Source organism: Lolium perenne, chromosome 3, assembly GCF_019359855.2.
Source record: "Lolium perenne isolate Kyuss_39 chromosome 3, Kyuss_2.0, whole genome shotgun sequence".
NCBI classification, from domain to species: Eukaryota; Viridiplantae; Streptophyta; class Magnoliopsida; order Poales; family Poaceae; genus Lolium; species Lolium perenne.
In genome coordinates, this window is record NC_067246.2 from 256571804 (window position 1) to 256591806 (window position 20003).

At 50.7% G+C, this 20003-nt stretch overlaps 1 protein-coding gene across 1 annotated transcript; it reads left to right on the forward strand.

Moving 5' to 3' along the window:
* Positions 1-11269: 11269 nt before the first annotated feature.
* LOC139838148 (uncharacterized) lies at positions 11270-12865 on the forward strand. The gene is made up of 3 exons (XM_071827510.1): positions 11270-11527; positions 11648-12015; positions 12859-12865. The coding sequence occupies exons 1-3, from the start codon at positions 11270-11272 to the stop codon at positions 12863-12865; spliced, it is 633 nt and encodes a 210-aa protein (XP_071683611.1).
* Positions 12866-20003: the final 7138 nt, after the last annotated feature.

A 20003-nucleotide genomic window follows, 5' to 3' on the forward strand; every position in this document is an offset into this window, starting at 1 on the left:
CGGTGGGTGCAGCGCTGGCAAGACATGTGAACGACCTCCAGCGGCATCAGCACGGACACGGCGATCTACTGCTTCCGACGGTGCTGTCGGTACGAACCACTAAGCGCCAAGCTCTGTCGCGTCAGCAGAGACAACATCTCAATCTCCGAGCTCTTCGACATCGCCACCCGCTACGCCGACGAAGACCCTACAGTCGACTCGGACGACGAGTAGGGCCAGCGGCGCAATCGCCGCCCCGTTCACACAGAGCCTCGATGGGGCGACTACCGATTCGGCGGCCGATCTAACAACGGCAAGCGTCGCGCCGACGGAGGACACAATGAGCTCGTCGCCAACGCCGACTACGAGCAGCGCGAGCCAAAATCCTTCCGACGCGACAACCGTGCGCCACGGGAGGACCGGCCTCAGCCTAAGCGCTTCGATGCCCGCAGCCTCCTGGACGCCCCGTGCATCTACCACAGCAGGGAGGGCAAGCCCTTAACACACACGACGGGAAACTGCTACTCCCTGAAGCAGATAGAGAAGGCCAAGGAAAACGACGGCGGCAATCAGCACAAAGACTGCGCCAAGGACCCAGATCAGCACAAGGGAGAGGGTTTCGGTCGCAGCGCCGGCTCGCTCCACACCTTCACTGGGGTCGGCGATCGTCGGGACAGGAAGGTCCTCGCAAGGGCAGTGGCAGTACACGCGGTCGTCCTTGACGTGCCCCGGTGGCTCAACTGGTCCGAGCAAAGCATCACCTGGAGCCGCGAAGACCACGCCCCCCGCATCGAGTACCCCGGCCGAGTGGCGCTGGTCGTCAGGCCCAAGGTACCCACTACTGGCTACCGAAAACCTTGATGGACGGAGGAAGCTCCATCATTATTCTGTATTACGAAACCTTCCAGCGACTCGGCTTACCAGACTCGCGCCTCGAGAACACCAAGGTCACGTTCCATGGCATCGTCCCCGGGCGGAAGGCCTTCCCGATCGGCAAGGTTACGTTACCAGTAACCTTCGGCACGCCCGTGAACTACCGCACCGAGCGGATAACATTCGAGGTGGTAAACTTCCGCAGCTCCTACCACTGCGTGCTCGGCCGACAGGCGTTCGCCCGGTTCATGGCCGCACCTCATTACACATACAACATGATGAAGATTCCAGGGCCTCGTGGCGTCATCACCGTCCACGGCGACCCGGAGATGGCACTGGAGTGCAAGGACTGAAGGAGATATGCCCTAGAGACAATAATAAAGTGGTTATTATATATCTTTATGTTTATGATAAATGTTTATATACCATGCTATAATTGTATTAACCGAAACATTGATACATGTGTGATATATAAACAACAAGGAGTCCCTAGTATGCCTTTTAACTAGCTTGTTGATTAATGGATGATTAGTTTCATAATCATGAACATTGGATGTTATTAATAACAAGGTTATGTCATTATATGAATGATGTAATGGACACACCCAATTAAGCGTAGCATAAGATCACGTCATTAAGTTATTTGCTATAAGCTTTCGATACATAGTTACCTAGTCCTTATGACCATGAGATCATATAAATCACTTATACCGGAAAGGTACTTTGATTACATCAAACGCCACTGCGTAAATGGGTGGTTATAAAGGTAGGATTAAGTATCCGGAAAGTATGAGTTGAGGCATATGGATCAACAGTGGGATTTGTCCATCCCGATGACGGATAGATATACTCTGGGCCCTCTCGGTGGAATGTTGTCTAATGTCTTGCAAGCATATGAATAAGTTCATAAGAGACCACATACCACGGTACGCGTAAAGAGTACTTGTCAGGAGACGAGGTTGAACAAGGTATAGAGTGATACCGATGATCAAACCTCGGACAAGTAAAATATCGTGTGACAAAGGGAATTGGTATCGTATGTGAATGGTTCATTCGATCACTGAAGTCATCGTTGAATATGTGGGAGCCATTATGGATCTCCAGATCCCGCTATTGGTTATTGGTCGGAGAGAGTACTCAACCATGTCCGCATAGTTCGCGAACCGTAGGGTGACACACTTAAGGTTTGATGTTGAAATGGTAGAACTTGAATATGGAATGGAGTTCGAAGATTTGTTCGAAGTCCTGGATGAGATCCCGGACATCACGAGGAGTTCTGGAATGGTCCGGAGAATAAGATTCATATATAGGAAGTCATTTTATGAGTTTGAAAATGATTCGGTGCATTTATGGAAGGTGCTAGAAGGTTCTAGAATATTCCGGAAGAATGTCACTTTGGAAGGCGGAGTCCCGAAGGGATTCCACCACCATGGCCGGCCAACCCTAGGGGGTGGAGTCCCAGGTGGACTCCACCTATGGTGGCCGGCCACCCCCTCCCAAGGGAAGGTGGGAATCCCACCTCTAGTGGGAGTCCTAGTTTGGGTAGGTTTCATGTCATATGGAAGGTTTTGGTTTGGGGTCTTATTCGAAGACTTGTAGTCCAATACTTGGGGTTCCGCCTATATAATGAGGGGCATAGGGGAGGGGGCCGGACACCACAGAGCCATATCTTGGCCGCACCCCTTGAGGCCGGCCACCCCCTCTCCCAAACCCTAGCCGCCCCCTCTCTCCTCCTCTTCTCCCGCACGCTTAGCGAAGCTCCGCCGGAGATCTCCACCGCCACCGCCACCACGCCGTCGTGCTGCCAGATTCAAGGAGGAGCTACTACTTCCGCTGCCCGCTGGAACGGGGAGAAGGACGTTGTCTTCATCAACACCGAACGTGTGACCGAGTACGGAGGTGCTGCCCGATCGTGGCACCGTGATCAAGATCTTCTACACGCTTTTGCAAGCGGCAAGTGATCGTCTACCGCAGCAATAAGAGCCTACTCTTATAGGCTTTGGAAATCTTCAAGGGTTAGTCTCGTTCATCCCCTCGTTGCTCCCATCTTCTAGATTGCATCTTGGCTTGGATTGCGTTCTCGCGGTAGGAAATTTTTTGTTTTCTATGCAACGAATCCCTACAGTGGTATCAGAGCCGTGTTTATGCATAGATGGTTGCACGAGTAGAACACAATGGTTTTGTGAGCGTTGATGCTCTTGTTGTCTTCAGTTTGAGTATTTTGCATCTTTGTGGCATAGTGGGATGAAGCGGCTCGGACTAACTTTACATGACCGCGTTCATGAGACTTGTTCCTCGTTCGACATGCAACTTGTATTGCATAAGAGGCTTTGCGGGTGTCTGTCTCTCCTACTATAGTGAAGATTCAATTTACTCTTCTATTGACAACACTAGTATCACCGTTGTGGTTCATGTTCGTAGGTAGATTAGATCTTTTTCGAAAACCCTAAACCACGTAAAATATGCAAACCAAATTAGAGACGTCTAACTTGTTTTTGCAGGGTTTGGTGATGTGATATGGCCATAATGTGATGATGAATATGTATGAGATGATCATTATTGTATTGTGGCAACCGGCAGGAGCCTTATGGTTGTCTTTAAATTTCATGTTGAGTAGTATTTCAAATTAGTTGTAATAGTTGCTACATGAGGTGAACAACCATGAAGACGGCGCCATGGACCTTGACGCTACGCCGACGATGATGGAGATCATGCCCGAAGATGATGGAGATCATGTCCGTGCTTTGGAGATGAAGATCAAAAGCGCAAAGACAAAAGGGCCATATCATATCACATATGAACTGCATGTGATGTTAATCCTTTATGCATCTTATTTTGCTTAGATCGCGACGGTAGCATTATAAGATGATCCCTCACATTAATATCAAGATAATAAAGTGTTCTCCCCTCGTATGCACCGTTGTAACAGTTCGTCGTTTCGAAGCATCTCGTGATGATCGGATGTGATAGACTCAACGTTCACATACAACGGGTGTAAGCCATGTTGCACACACAGAATACTTGGGTTTGCTTGACGAGCCTGGCATGTACAGACATGGCCTCGGGACAACGGAAACCGAAAGGTTGAACACGAGTCATATGGATGATATGATCAACATGTTGATGTTCACCATTGAAGCTACATCATCTCACGCGATGATCGGTTTTGGTGTAGTGGATTTGGATCGTGTACCACTTAACAACTATGAGGGATGTTGTATTAAGTGGGAGTTCATTAGTAATTAGATTAAAACATGAACTAATTATCATAAACATAGTCTGAGTAGTATTTTGAATTAATTTTTGTAGTATTGGCATCCATTTTTCTACCATGCGCTAGTCTTGTTACTGAGATAGAAATACTGTTAAAATCTGACAAGAAACTTTACGGTTTGGTACCGTATTGTTAAAGAATAAAGAATTGATTAAGTCCTATTGCAAACTTTTAGTAAACATCACATTGTTGATTCAAAGAGCTATGGTTTCAATTAGTACCTAAAGTTATCTTGTCTCCGTGAAACTTGAAGTTCAAATCTGTTTGAAAAGTAAGGAGCTGAAAATTTAGTTTTCAGAAATTATCAAGGTATGAGATATATGTGATATCTAAGACCTTATTGCAAGATGATAGAATATAATTTGGTGATACTACATGAACTCATAAGTTTTATGGGAATGTACGAAGGTTGAAGACGCAAGGCGTCACAATCCTCCAACTATTGGGGCACTAACGATATTCACATATCCATGAAGTGACCATCCTTAATATGCACCGTTGCTAAGACTTGTCGTTTCGAAGCATCACGTGATGATCGGGTGTGATAGATTCTACGTGTGCATACAACGGGTGCAAGCTAGATTTGCACATGCAAATACCAAGGTTAAAACTTTACGAGCCTAGCATGTACAGACATGGTCTCGGAAAGTCGTCATGATATGATGGATAAAATTATGAGTGAAATTGTTCATCATATTACAAAGTTATTAATAGTGAAATCTGGAAACACTTATCATATGATGATCAACTTCAAAGTAAGAACCTCAAGGTTATTGGTATTTGACCAACAAACCTAGAAGTTAATGATGTTGAAGTGTTTTTCTGAATAATGAGGAAAGCTAAAAGAGAAACTGCAAAAGATATTTTGGCAAAAAGAAAAGAAAAGACTAGAAAGTCTAGCTCAGGTGTATATAAATGATATACATGTTATGGTTGTATTCCTAGTTAAGTCACACTATGAAATTCTTGGGTATTAGTACTATATTGGTTGGTATGAAGTGTCATACAAAACAACGCAATACAAGAATACAATGGCCTAAGTGACTGACAAGGAATATGATAGGAATGCACGTCTGGAACAAAATAAAGTGTTATTATGTTCGTCGTTGGCATTCTATCTAGCCCTTAGAATTTATAATAAAGAACTTAATAATTGTTATTTTGCTCTGGTCAAATGAAAACAATGAGTTGTTCAAATTATGACATTACTCCATGTACGATGGATAAGTTATTATAAATCTTAATGGTGAAACACACATACATAACACTGACGCTAAAATGCCATAAGGCAAATGATTTGAATTCCACTTATTTGTGGAACCGCCATTTAGGTCATGTTAGAAAGGAACGCATGAAGGAACTCCATGCAAATGGATTTTTGGAGTCATTTGATTTTTGAATCGTTTGGCGCTTGCAAATCTTTTCTAAAGAGAATGACTAAAATACCGTTCATAGGCCAAGAGTTGAACGGGCAACTAAATTAGTGGAAAAATACATGATGATGTATGTGGTTCACTGGACATAGTTGTGTGCGGGAGATTCTTCTACTTCATGAAAACTTCAAACAATGAATTGAGTATATGTATGTGGATATATTCAATAAGGAAGAAGTTTGAAACATTTGAATAGATTCAAATAAATTTCAGCATGAAGTAGAAATCATCGTAATAGAAAAGTCAAATATCTATGATTGGATCATAGTGGAAATATTTGAATTACTAGTTTTAGCGAACATCTAAGAGAGTTATGAAATTGTTCTACAACTCACATTTCTTGGAGTATCATAGTGATGATGAAGTATCCGAGAGATGTATCCAAACCTAGTTGGGTCAATGATGAGATAAAATATTAATGCCATTATATTTTTGTGGATTATGCTTTAGAGACTATCACTTTTACACTGAATAGAGCATCATCATGATCCGTTGAAATGACACCATACAAGTTATGGTATGGGTATAAACCCTAATAGTCTTTTCTTTAAATTTTGGTCTAAGAGTTTACAACCAAAATCGGATGAATGTCTTTGTTGGTTATCCCAGAGATTTAATTGGGAATTCTTCCCACGAGACAAAGACAAAAGTGTTTGTCAATGTTTCTTATTTCCGAGAAATTGTTTCTAGTGAAGTATTTAAGTGGGAGGACAATATATTTTGATAAGGTTTATGAACCTGAGCATAATGATCAGAGTAGCGCAGCATCGGAATTGGTTTCGGAAGCGGTCACGACGATCATGGCTCCCATGACTACAAAGTGTTTTAGCCATGGAGATCGAAGTACATATTGAACCTTGTAGGTATGGTTTACTTTGTGATCAAATAAATGATTTGTGGACAAAGGATTGATTTTGAACAATGATAAACCAACTACAAACAAAGAAGTTATGATGGGCCCTGACTCCGTTAAAATGGCTATACGCCATGAAATCCAAGATAGATGAATACTTTTTGAAAGTAAATGGATCTATAAAATTGATGGACTTGGATGAAATATCCTTGAAAAAGTTCAACTTGTCGAATTGTTTACGACAAAGTTCAAAGAGTTGACTACGATAAGATTAGATCTTCCGTAGCAATGCTTATAGTCTATGTGGATTATTCTAGTAATCACTACATATTTGTTTTATGAGATATGTTAGTAGGATGGCAAAATACATTACTTATCAAAAGTGTGTATTAAAGGTGTATACAAGATACAACCAAGAGTTTTTCTGGTCCGTGGAATACTAGATAGGTATACAAACTTCAATTGAATGAAGTGAGTATCGCAGAGTTGAATCTTCACCAGATGAAATAGTCAAAGAGTTTTTGATTTCATCAGAGACGATGAAGAGGCTTGCATTTGCAAGAAATTAAGTGGGAGTGCTGAGACATATTTATAATACTTATGTAGAAGACATATAGTTGGTTATAAATAATGTAATTATATACTTGATTAAAAGGTTTCATTGAAAAATTAACTTCAATGAAAGGATATGGACTGAAACAAATTTTGTGTCAAGATCTATGAAGATAGATTGAAACACATAATATGTTCAAGTCAAAGTACATAGAATGGATATTGAAATAGTTCAATATAGAAATATTAAGAAAATGTTCTTGTCATGTGAAGGTTTAACAAGACTTGAGTGTATCTGACACTCGATGAGTAAAAACACATGAGTGATTTTAGATCACGAATAATATGTACACAATCAGATGTCCTGTGCTCTAAGATGTTATGAGCATATACCAGAATGATTCATCAGATGATCATTGGACGACAGTAAGAGTATCCTTGAGTACTTTAGAAGAATCAAGGATATATATATATAGTTTTGTATGGAGAAATGACAAACAAATTTAATGCTGACTCATTTGGAAATGAGTGATGCGTTAAGACGCAAATGAATTACAAAATACATACGTTTCTGAGCGTGTCAGATCCGTTGACTAAAACCTCTCCCGTGAGCAATACATGATAAAGCACCGGAAGGCCAAGGTGTTATATCTTTACACTAGATTATTGACTCTAGTGCAAGTGGGAGACTGAAGGAGATATGCCATAGAGACAATAATAAAGTGGTTATTATATATCTTTATGTTTATGATAAATGTTTATATACCATGCTATAATTGTATTAACCGAAACATTGATACATGTGTGATATGTAAACAACAAGGAGTCCCTAGTATGCCTCTTAACTAGCTTGTTGATTAATGGATGATTAGTTTCATAATCATGAACATTGGATGTTATTAATAACAAGGTTATGTCATTATATGAATGATGTAATGGACACACCCAATTAAGCGTAGCATAAGATCACGTCATTAAGTTATTTGCTATAAGCTTTCGATACATAGTTACCTAGTCCTTATGACCATGAGATCATATAAATCACTTATACCGGAAAGGTACTTTGATTACATCAAACGCCACTGCGTAAATGGGTGGTTATAAAGGTGGGATTAAGTATCCAGAAAGTATGAGTTGAGGCATATGGATCAACAGTGGGATTTGTCCATCCCGATGACGGATAGATATACTCTGGGCCCTCTCGGTGGAATGTCGTCTAATGTCTTGCAAGCATATGAATAAGTTCATAAGAGACCACATACCACGGTACGAGTAAAGAGTACTTGTCAGGAGACGAGGTTGAACAAGGTATAGAGTGATACCGATGATCAAACCTCGGACAAGTAAAATATCGCGTGACAAAGGGAATTGGTATCGTATGTGAATGGTTCATTCGATCACTGAAGTCATCGTTGAATATGTGGGAGCCATTATGGATCTCCAGATCCCGCTATTGGTTATTGGTCGGAGAGAGTACTCAACCATGTCCGCATAGTTCGCGAACCGTAGGGTGACACACTTAAGGTTTGATGTTGAAATGGTAGAACTTGAATATGGAATGGAGTTCGAAGATTTGTTCGAAGTCCCGGATGAGATCCCGGACATCACGAGGAGTTCCGGAATGGTCCGGAGAATAAGATTCATATATAGGAAGTCATTTTATGAGTTTGAAAATGATTCGGTGCATTTATGGAAGGTGCTAGAAGGTTCTAGAATATTCCGGAAGAATGTCACTTTGGAAGGCGGAGTCCCGAAGGGATTCCACCACCATGGCCGGCCAACCCTAGGGGGTGGAGTCCCAGGTGGACTCCACCTATGGTGGCCGGCCACCCCCTCCCAAGGGAAGGTGGGAATCCCACCTCTAGTGGGAGTCCTAGCTTGGGTAGGTTTCATGTCATATGGAAGGTTTTGGTTTGGGGTCTTATTCGAAGACTTGTAGTCCAACACTTGGGGTTCCACCTATATAATGAGGGGCATAGGGGAGGGGGCCGGACACCACAGAGCCATAGCTTGGCCGCACCCCTGTAGGCCGGCCACCCCCTCTCCCAAACCCTAGCCGCCCCCTCTCTCCTCCTCTTCTCCCGCACGCTTAGCGAAGCTCCGCCGGAGATCTCCACCGCCACCGCCACCACGCCGTCGTGCTGCCGGATTCAAGGAGGAGCTACTACTTCCGCTGCCCGCTGGAACGGGGAGAAGGACGTTGTCTTCATCAACACCGAACGTGTGACCGAGTACGGAGGTGCTGCCCGATCGTGGCACCGTGATCAAGATCTTCTACGCGCTTTTGCAAGCGGCAAGTGATCGTCTACCGCAGCAATAAGAGCCTACTCTTATAGGCTTTGGAAATCTTCAAGGGTTAGTCTCGTTCATCCCCTCGTTGCTCCCATCTTCTAGATTGCATCTTGGCTTGGATTGCGTTCTCGCGGTAGGAAATTTTTTGTTTTCTATGCAACGAATCCCTACAAGGACGTCAGCGCCAAGCTTGCCGATGCCGTCATCGCCGACGAACACGACAACTCCGCCGAGCTCGCCAAGTACCCAGTCGACCGCAACGACCCCGCCATCCTGGAGAAACCGACCGAGCTCGACTCGTCCGCAGCAACTTTCAAGCCTACAACCGACACTCGTCAAGTAGATCTTGTAGAGGATGATCCAAGTAGGCAAATTACCATTGGGACGGGCCTGTCCGCCCAATAGGAAAGCGCGCTCATCAAGTTCCTCCGTGAGAATCGAGATATCTTTGCATGGAAACCGTCTGACATGCCGGGTGTCCCGAGAGAACTTGCTGAGCACAAATTACACGTCGACCCCTCTGCACGCCCCGTTAGGCAGGCAATGCGCCCCGTAGGAGAAGTGCGACGGCGCGCAATCGCCGAAGAAGTGAACCGACTGCTAGCCGCCGGTTTCATCATTGAAATCAAGCACCCCAAATGGCTGGCAAACCCAGTCCTGGTGCTAAAGAAGAACAAGACATGGCGCATGTGTATCGATTACACCAGCCTCAATAGCGCATGCCCCAAGGATCCATTCGTCCTGCCGCGAATCGACCAGATTATCGACGCGGTCGCCGGGTCCGAGTCACTGTGCTTCCTCGATGCATACTCCGGGTACAATCAAATAAGGATGGCCAAGGAAGACCAAGAGAAGACATCATTCATCACGCCCTTGGGTGCCTACTGCTACACATCCATGACCTTCGGCCTCAAAAACGCCGGAGCGACATACCAACGGTGCATGAACAGCTGCCTGGAGAGCCAAATCGGCCGCAACGTACACGTCTACATCGACGACGTGGTAGTCAAGTCGACTCACCAGGCCGACCTCATCACCGACCTCGCCGAGACGTTCGCCAACTTACGACGATACAAGATCAAGCTCAACCCTCTGAAGTGCACCTTCGGGGTCCCTTCTGGACAGCTGCTCGGCTACGTCGTCTACAAGCGCGGCATCGAGCCCAACCCGGAGAAGACACTGGCAGTCTTGCGAACCAAACAACCAACCTGCCTGGTCGACGCACAAAAACTCGCCGGCCGGGTCGCAGCCCTCAGTCGCTTCATACCCCGGCTCGGTGATAAGGCCATGCCACTCTACCGCCTGCTCAAGAAGTCAGAATCATTCAGGTGGACAGAAGAAGCGCAATGGGCCCTGGAAGAGCTCCAACACGCCCTTCAGAACGCCCCTATCCTCGCGGCCCCGCTACCACAAGAGACTATGCTACTATATGTCGCTGCGTCGAACCGCGCGATAAGCGCGGTCATGGTCGTCGAGCGCAAGGAAGAAGGAAAATAGCAGCTGATACAGCGCCCGGTCTACTACATCAGCGAAGCCTTAATCGAATCCAAGCAACGGTATCCGCATTATCAAAAGCTGGTGTACGCAGTCCTCAGGGCCCAGAGGCGACTGGCCCCCTACTTCCACGAGCACCCCATCAAGGTAGTCGCCTCAACACCACTCGCCGACATCATCCGTAACCGCGACGCAATTGGCCGGATCGCCAAGTGGGCAGTCGAACTCGGCGTCCACAACATCACCTACGAGTCGCGCCACGCCATCAAGTCTCAGGCACTCGCCGACTTCCTCGCCGACTGGGAAGAGGCCCAGCAACCGAGCTCCCCCGCGGACCTCAAGCACTGGACACTGCACTTCGACGGCTCCAAGAACCTCGAGGGGGCAGGCGCAGGAGTCGTCCTCACATCGCCAAAAGGCGACACCGTGAAGTACGTCCTGCAACTCAGGTTCGAGCCCTGCACCAACAACATGGCTGAATACGAGGCGCTCCTACACGGCATGCGAGTAGGAAAAGAGATGGGCGCAACACGGCTGCGCTGTCTCAGCGATTCCGACCTGGTCGCCAGCCAGACTTCTGGCACCTGCGACGCCACCGACGCCAACATGATCGCATACAAGCGCGCGGTCAACCAAGCCGGCGCTAGCTTCGCCGGCCACGTCGTCGAATTGGTCGACAGGCGCAAGAATGAAGAAGAAGATGCGCTAGCCAGACTCGGGTCCAAGCGACTCCAACCTCCTCCAGGCGTCTTCCTTGATATCCTCAGCCACCCCTCGGTGCGCGCACCTCGCGAGCTGGACATTGCCGAGCCTCCTGCTCCCGACTCCACCCTAGTCGCACTCGCCTCCGACAGCGTCGACTGGACGGAGCCATACCTAAGCTACCTCGAACGCCAGGTGCTGCCAATGGATGAAACCAAAGCACGAGCAATCGTACGCAGGTGCAAGTCTTTCACCATTATCAACAAAGAGCTATACAAGCGCAGCGTCTCAGGAGTGTTCCAGCGATGCGTCGCCACCGACGAAGGGCGCAAAATCCTGTGCGACATCCACGCAGGGGACTGCGGCCACCACGCAGGCGCGCGTTCCATAGTCGCCAAAGCCTTCCGTCACGGCTTCTATTGGCCGACAGCCCATGAAGACGCAGTCGCGCTCGTCCGCTCGTGTGCCGGGTGCCAAAATTATGCAAGCCAGTCGCACATGCCGGGATCAGCACTGAAGACCATCCCCCTCACCTGGCCATTCGCCGTCTGGGGTCTAGACATGTTAGGGAAATTCAAAACAGCCCCCGGCGGGTACACTCACCTCCTGGTCGCGGTGGACAAATTCACCAAATGGGTAGAAGCAAAACCCATCAAGAAGTGCGACAGAAAGACAGCCACAAAGTTCCTACGCGAGCTTATCTACCAATATGGCTACCCTCACAGCATCATAACCGACAATGGCACAAATTTTGCCAAAGGGGAGATGGCCGACTTTTGCCAGGACAACGGCATCCGACTCGACCTCGCGTCAGTCGCACACCCCGAGTCGAACGGCCAAGCGGAAAGAGCAAACCAGAGCATCCTCCACGGACTCAAGCCGCGCCTGGTGGTGCCTCTGGAACGCGCAGCCGGTTGCTGGGCAGAAGAGCTCCCCTCCATGTTGTGGGGCATCCGCACAACACCAAACAGGTCGACCGACTTCACGCCTTTCTTCCTGGTGTATGGCGCTGAGGCAGTTATGCCCACAGACATCGCCTACGACTCGCCACGGGTCACCAACTACGCCGAAGAAGACAACGAGCGCGCTCGCCAAGATGACATCGACCTCCATCTACCAGCAAGATCTACGCCGCTACCACAGCCGTCGCGTTCGGAGTCGCTCCTTCCAAGTCGGGGATCTCGTGCTCCGGCTAATTCAAGACAAGAAAGGCATGCACAAGCTGTCCCCCCCATGGGAAGGACCATTCGCCATCAGCCGCGTACTTGGCAACGACTCCTACTACCTCACCGACATCCGCAAGGACGACAAAGGCGAACCGCTCACCCGAGAGGTGGAGCGCCCCTGGAATGTCAATCTCCTCCGACGGTTTTACACCTAAGGAAATGTGTAACCCACAAATTCAGAGATTAATCGAAGTCGCTGATTGCATCAATCTCCAACTCCGATCGCCTCCCCATCACCCGCCAGATAACTGTATATCCCATCTCGGTAAAAACCGGCCCAATCGCCATGGCAAGCGACTTGGTACTGGGAGACCTTCGATCGCCGCTGCTGGAAGAGAAAAGTCCACGATCGGCCAAGTAGCCGGGCTAACAAGGGCATGATGGGTCTCCCGGGCGCAACACCAGGCCCGGTTACCTACCACCCTTACGCCGTCAGGTGAAAACGGTGACTGGAACCTACAGCAGGGTCGCATGCCCGACCAGCCCCCCCGGGCCACGGCGATCGTCTCGTGCTACGCTATACATCACACCAATGCCCTCCTCTACCTTAGGCTGGTGACTTGAATGGCCAAGTACTTCGACCAGGGACCCCGCAAAACGGACCCGCGGCTCGCCAAGGAACAACGCCCGCAAGAACCCCCTTTGGAGTCGCCCAGCGACTGGCTCACCGAGCCACGACGAGTGGCGCGCTACATACAAACAGCGCAACTATAACCAACCCGCCACTCCACCCATGAGGCTGCTATTCGCACTACAATGACTACGTACTGCGACTGGGGACGCCCAGCTCGACAAGGAAAATAGTCAAGTCGATAGCCTTCATTGGGGTCTCATGGCGACTGGCCCGTTGGCCATGGAGAGTCGGACCCAACTCAAATAGAAAACATCACCGTCACATTCACATATCTCAAAAGCGGTCACCAAGTTATACTTAAGCAAAAGCTAACACTTTATTTACAACTAACACCCGCGAGTCATACTCTCGCGGGAATTTGAGTGACATCATCCACAGGTTTACAAGACCCTACTGGGACGGCCCCGGAGCTTCCTCTACGACCGGCTCGGCGCCGCCGTCGCCATGTCGAAACTTCGGAGTATACAAGACAACCGGGTACGTGGACAGTGAGTTGGCAGCCGCGGCATGGAACAGACGCTCCGCGGGGAAGTCCACCGGGCCAGCCTCCTTCTCCGCGTCCTCGGGCGCCAACTGGCTGGGAATGTGCGTCTCCAAGTCCGCAGTCGCCAACACCCGGTCGGCGTAGGGGCGCACTGCCTCCATCAAGCGCAGCACCTCGGCGACGTCAAATTCGCCAGTCTCCGAGGGGAAGCCAGCCGTGACCTCCTCCACGTCAAAACCCTCCGAGTAGTGAGCCAGCACCATGCTCAGCGCCATGGTAATACCAACGCGGCAGGAGGAGCGGCGGAGCCAGTCGACAACAGCTGGAATGTTGGAGACAGCCCTGAAGACAGACGACGTGTCCCGCGGAATCACCTCCCGCGGACTTAGGTACTGGAGCGCCGCCAGGATCTCCCCCACACAGGTGATGATGCGCGCGGTCGCGGTCGACAGGCACTCCCGCGGGGTCGCCGTCTCCGTGAAGTCGCTCGTACCTGACGCCAACACCAAGAAGAAAGTAAAGTCAGAACTCGCCCTCGAAGCTGACTCACCACGCTCGGGGACTGGCCCCCGAGGCCGACTCACCACGCTCGGGGACTGGCCCCCGAGGCCGACTCGCCATGCTCAGGGACTGGCCCCCGAAGCTGACTCGCCATGCTCGGGGACTGACCCCCGAAGCCGACTCATCACGCTCGAGGACTGGCCCCCTCAAGCGGACTCGCTGTTTCGACAATCAACAATAACCAATGAGGGAACGCCGGAACTTGCCAAGGAGTTGCCGTGACATTTCGCGGACGAACGCCTCGAAGCTGGTCTTCTCAGCCTGCACCGCCAAGACGATGCATTCGGACGCCTCCTTCTCGGCGGCTAGCTCCTTGGCGTGTTGCAGCTTCAAAGCCGCGACCTCCTCTCGGAGAGCCGCGGCATCCCGCGCCTCCGTCGCGGCCTCCAGCTTCCCCTTGTATTCAGCGATCACGTCCTCCAACTCCCGGCCCTTGTCCTCAAGGACCTTCGTCAGGTCCGCCACCTCCGCCTTCGCCTTCCTCCTCGCCTCTTCGGCCTGCTTTGCCCGGAATTCGGCTTCCCGGTAAAAGGATTCCTTCACGAATCCTTCGCGAGCTTCCGCAAGCGCCTTCGCCTGCGCCTCTGCTACAGAAAAAGGACAATGAGAACAAAGGTACAACTGCACGAGCGTGACTAGGAGGGGGAGACACGTGGATGCGACTTACTGCCCAGAGCGATGAGCTTACAGTTCTTCTGCGCCGCCTCCTCCACGAGCGCCGTCAGTCGCTTCACCTCCGCCTGCACAGAAAACGGCGCGAAGGTCAACAACAGCAGTCCAGGCAAAAAAGAGAGCCTCGACTCGCCCCTCCAGGCCAAGTCGACCCTCGGGGACTGGGGGGTGACCGGACTACGAGTACAGGAGTGCTTACCATGTGCACTTCACCGAGCGCTGTGTGGAGCTCAGTGAAGGTTAAAGTCGAAGGCGGAGGACGGCGCGACTCGGCCACTTCACCCACCTGCATCACCGCGTCGGTCGACGGCGCCCCTTCCGTTCGCGTCTCGGAGTCGCTGGGGCGGACTTGGTCCCTAGCGGCCTTGGACCGACGCTCCCTCATCGGCACCGAGAGGCCGCCCTCCTCGGTGGTGTCTTCTTCGACTTCGGACGCCACGACATCCGCCCCCTGGGCTTCAGTCGATCCGACGCCCGCCGACTCCTCCTCTACCACGGGGGGAGCGGCGCCTGGTCCCATCGCCGCACTCGCCGCGCCCCCGCGGCCCACGCTAGCCAAGGGGAATGCCTCAACGGTGGGCTCGGCACGGCCGGCGCTCGCATCCCCCGCCTGGCTCGCAGCGACAGGCTCTTCCCGAGCCGACCCCGTGTCCACAAGTTCGGAGGGCGCCTTCTTCGTTTCTGCGACCTTCTTCAGGTCGGCCGCCTTCTTCGCCTCGGCCGCCCTCGTGGCCGCCGCCCCAATCGAAGCAGGTCTTGCCAAGACCTTCCTCTTGGACCTGCGGGGGAGTGGGGCGGGTCATTCGTAAATCCCGCCCGAAAGGAAGCAAGCTTGACGGGAGATACTTACTTCACCGTGGGGATCGCCTTCACGCCCGGACCGGCTCGGGCTCCAGCATCGATGGCGTCCTTCAGAGGGCGCTGGAGCTTTATGGAACCCTCAAGGATAGTCGGGCGCAGTCGCTTGGGCTGCGGCTCGGCTCCTCCCTTTGAGGGCTTCCCTTCCTCCGGGTGAGAGGTCGCCTCTTCATCCCCGTCGCCCTCCGGCGGCTTCGGAGCGCCCTGCGACGAAGACGCGGCGCCCCTCTTCGCCCCACGCGGGAGTCGAACGAAGTCTCTCGCTTCGGAGTCCGACTCGGTGCGCTCCTCCTCGCCGTCAACCTCCTCCTCACCTTCGGTCATTTCCGGAGGCTCTTTCCCGGCGAGGGGGGGAAGATGATCGGCGATCTTCTGCCACCGCTGCATTCGGACCAAGGAAATGAGTTAGAAAGGGAGAAGCGCAACCTAGGCGCCTGGGGTCGCAGCAGCGAACAAATCTGTACCTGAGGCGCCGGGTTGTCTTCGGAGAAGGGCTGCAGGCCGTCCTCGAAGGAAGTAAAGGCGGCCGTGGTGATCTTGGCAAGCGCCTTCCGGTACTCGCCCTCGTCCCACTCGGTCGCCGTCGACCGGGTGCAGTCGTTCTGCCCCCGGTACTCCCACATAGAGTGGGCTCGACACTGCAGGGGGATCAGTCGGCGGCCGAGCCAGCAGCTGTACATGTTGGCCGCCGTCAAGCCGTTGTCCTTCAGCGCCTGGATCGCCTGGCGCATCCCCTTCACCACCTCCTCCTGCTCGCGTGGCAACGACCGGACGTTGAGACGTCGCGGGACGCTGGGCTCAGGATCGTACTGAGGGATGCAGACCTCACCGGGGGGAGTGTACTCCTTGGCGTAAAACCAGAATCGGTGCCATTGCGATTGCGCCTTATTGGGGAGCGCCATGTCGATGAAGCTTTCCCCGGACTTCACCTGGAAGGTGATCCCGCCGTTCGGGATGAGCGCCTCGCTGCTCTTGCTGGCCCGGGTCGCCCGCCCGTGGAAGATTGATACCCACAGCGGGAAGTATGGCGGGCAACCCAAGTAGCACTCGCACAGTGCCACAAACAAAGAGATTTGCTGCACGCTGTGCGGCCCAAGGTCGCATACCTTGATGCCGTAGAAGGCCAGGAGCTGCCGGATGAAGTCGGAGGAGGGGAGCGCGAATCCGCGGTCCAAGAAGCTGAGGAAGAGCACGAACTCGCCCGGCCTTGGGAGCGGCTCCACCTCGTTCGGCGCCGGGACCTGCCAACGCTCCTGCTTGAATTCGGGAATAATCCCGGAGGCGACGTACGGGAGGAGAGACTCGCGCGTGACCTTGGACTTGCCCCAGCCTTTCGCCGCCATGATTGCGCTTGGGGCTCTCGGCAGGAAGCAGATGGAACGAGAAGGAGGGAAGAATGCGGCGGAGTGATGAGCCCTAACCCCCGGGCCCAACCTTTTATATCGCCACACTCGCTCAAGATAAGCATCAGATCCGTCCGTTGATTCGCCGCGAGATTGTCGCCCCGCGATTAACGGCCGAGATTAATGACGAGATCGACGGAACGGGCGTTAAGCTAGCCGTTAACGGTCACATCAGGCCCAACGGTCAACTTTGTGCAAACGGCTCGCGCCTCGGTCAACGTGAAATCTAGCCGTTGGCTCCTCCACGTGTCCGCACCCTGGACCTACGCCGACCGGCCTGCGACGACTGGCACATGCCGACTGTCAGACGATGACTGGCTTACGCCGACTGTCATGCGCCGACTGGCTAATCAAGTTCAAGCGATTGGAGACTGGCGGCCAGCTGATGGTTCCTTCTTTGGGGTGCCCGGTGGCGATTCACCTCAATCCACCCCCGAGCCTCTTCGCGACCCGTGCCGGATCCACGCTTCGTCACCACCGCGCTCGGGGACTACTGATGGGGATATGCCCATAGGGGGTGGGTCGCCAGTCCCACTCGCCACAAGGACGAAGGCCCAGGAAGACCGTCAGTCGCCCTCGCCGACTGGACCCAAAGGCGACTGGGCCGAAGACCCAAGGAGGCGATCTGCTCGGCTGGATAAGAAGATTACTTGTAGAAGGGTGTTGTATCCCGGATTAGTAGCAACTGATACGATTCGGAGTTATCCCTAGACCGGGGGTGGATATAGAAACCCCCGGGCTAAACCCTAGAGGACACATCATCTGAGATCGGATCTCCCTGTAGGATAACGTTGCATAGAAAACAAAAAAATTTCCTATGGCGAACACGCAATCCAAGCCAAGATGCAATCTAGAAGACGGTAGCAACGAGGGGGTATCGAGTCTCACCCTTGAAGAGATTCCAAAGCCTACAAGATGAGGCTCTTGTTGCTGCGGTAGACGATCACTTGCCGCTTGCAAAAGCGCGTAGAAGATCTTGATCACGATCGGTTCCGGCGCCACGAACGGGCAGCACCTCCGTACTCGGTCACACGTTCGGTTGTTGATGAAGACGACGTCCACCTCCCCGTTCCAGCGGGCAGCAGAAGTAGTAGCTCCTCTTGAATCCGACAGCACGACGGCGTGGTGTCGGTGGCGGTGAAGAAGTCCGGCGGAGCTTCGCTAAGCTACGCGGGAGATATGGAGGAGAAGGGGGCGGCTAGGGTTTGGGAGGGGGTGGCCGGCCACTCAAAGGGGGCGGCCAGCTTGTGGTCTTGGGGGTGGCCAGCCCCCTCCCTTGGCCCCTCATTATATAGGTGGATCCCCAAGTGTTGGTGTCCAAGTCTTCGAATAAGACCCGAACCCAAAACCTTCCATAAGAGAGGGAAACCTTGCCCAACTAGGACTCCCACCAAAAGTGGGATTTCCACCTCCCATGTGGGGGGGTGGCCGGCCCCCTAAGGGGGAGTCCACTTGGGACTCCTCCCCACCTAGGGCTGGCCGGCCATGGAGGTGGAGTCCCATGTGGACTCCACCTTCCTTGGTGGTTTCTTCCGGACTTTTCTAGAACCTTCTAGAACCTTCCATAGAACCTTTCGCGACATTTTAATTCACATAAAATGACATCCTATATATGAATCTTATTCTCCGGACCATTCCGGAACTCCTCGTGATGTCCGGGATCTCATCCGGGACTCCGAACAAATATTCGAACTTCATTCCATATTCAAGTACTACCATTTCAACATCCAACTTTAAGTGTGTCACCCTACGGTTCGTGAACTATGCGGACATGGTTGAGTACTCACTCCGACCAATAACCAATAGAGGGATCTGGAGATCCATAATGGCTCCCACATATTCAACGATGACTTTAGTGATCGAATGAACCATTCACATACATTACCAATTCCCTTTGTCTCGCGATATTTTACTTGTCCGAGGTTTGATCTTTGGTATCACTCTATACCTTGTTCAACCTCGTCTCCTGACAAGTACTCTTTATAAATCTTACCGTGGTATGTGGTCTCTTATGAACTTATTCATATGCTTGCAAGACATTAGACGACATTCCACCGAGAGGGCCCAGAGTATATCTATCCGTCATCGGGATGGACAAATCCCACTGTTGATCCATATGCTTCAACTCATACTTTCCGGATACTTAATCCCACCTTTATAACCACCCATTTACGCAGTGGTGTTTGGTGTAATCAAAGTACCTTTCCGGTATAAGTGATTTACATGATCTCATGGTCATAAGGACTAGGTAACTATGTATCGAAAGCTTATAGCAAATAACTTAATGACGAGATCTTATGCTACGCTTAATTGGGTGTGTCCATTACATCATTCATATAATGATATAACCTTGTTATTAATAACATCCAATGTTCATGATTATGAAACTAATCATCCATTAATCAACAAGCTAGTTTAAGAGGCATACTAGGGACTTCTTGTTTGTCTACATATCACACATGTACTAATGTTTCGGTTAATACAATTATAGCATGATATATAAACATTTATCATAAACATAAAGATATAAATAATAACCACTTTATTATTGTCTCTAGGGCATATCTCCTTCAGTCTCCCACTTGCACTAGAGTCAATAATCTAGTTTACATTTGTAAAGATATAACACCTTGGCCTTCTGGTGCTTTATCATGTATTGCTCACGGGAGAGGTTTTTAGTCATCGGATCTGACATGCTCAGAAACGTATGTAT

Excerpts from the sequence above, each read along its gene's own strand:
- LOC139838148 (XM_071827510.1), top strand. The coding sequence starts at position 11,270 with ATGGGCGCAACACGGCTGCGCTGTCTCAGCGATTCCGACCTGGTCGCC. Across the intron at positions 11,528-11,647 it reads ATATCCTCAGCCACCCCTCG|GTGCTGCCAATGGATGAAAC; the intron begins GTGCGCGCACCT and ends CTCGAACGCCAG.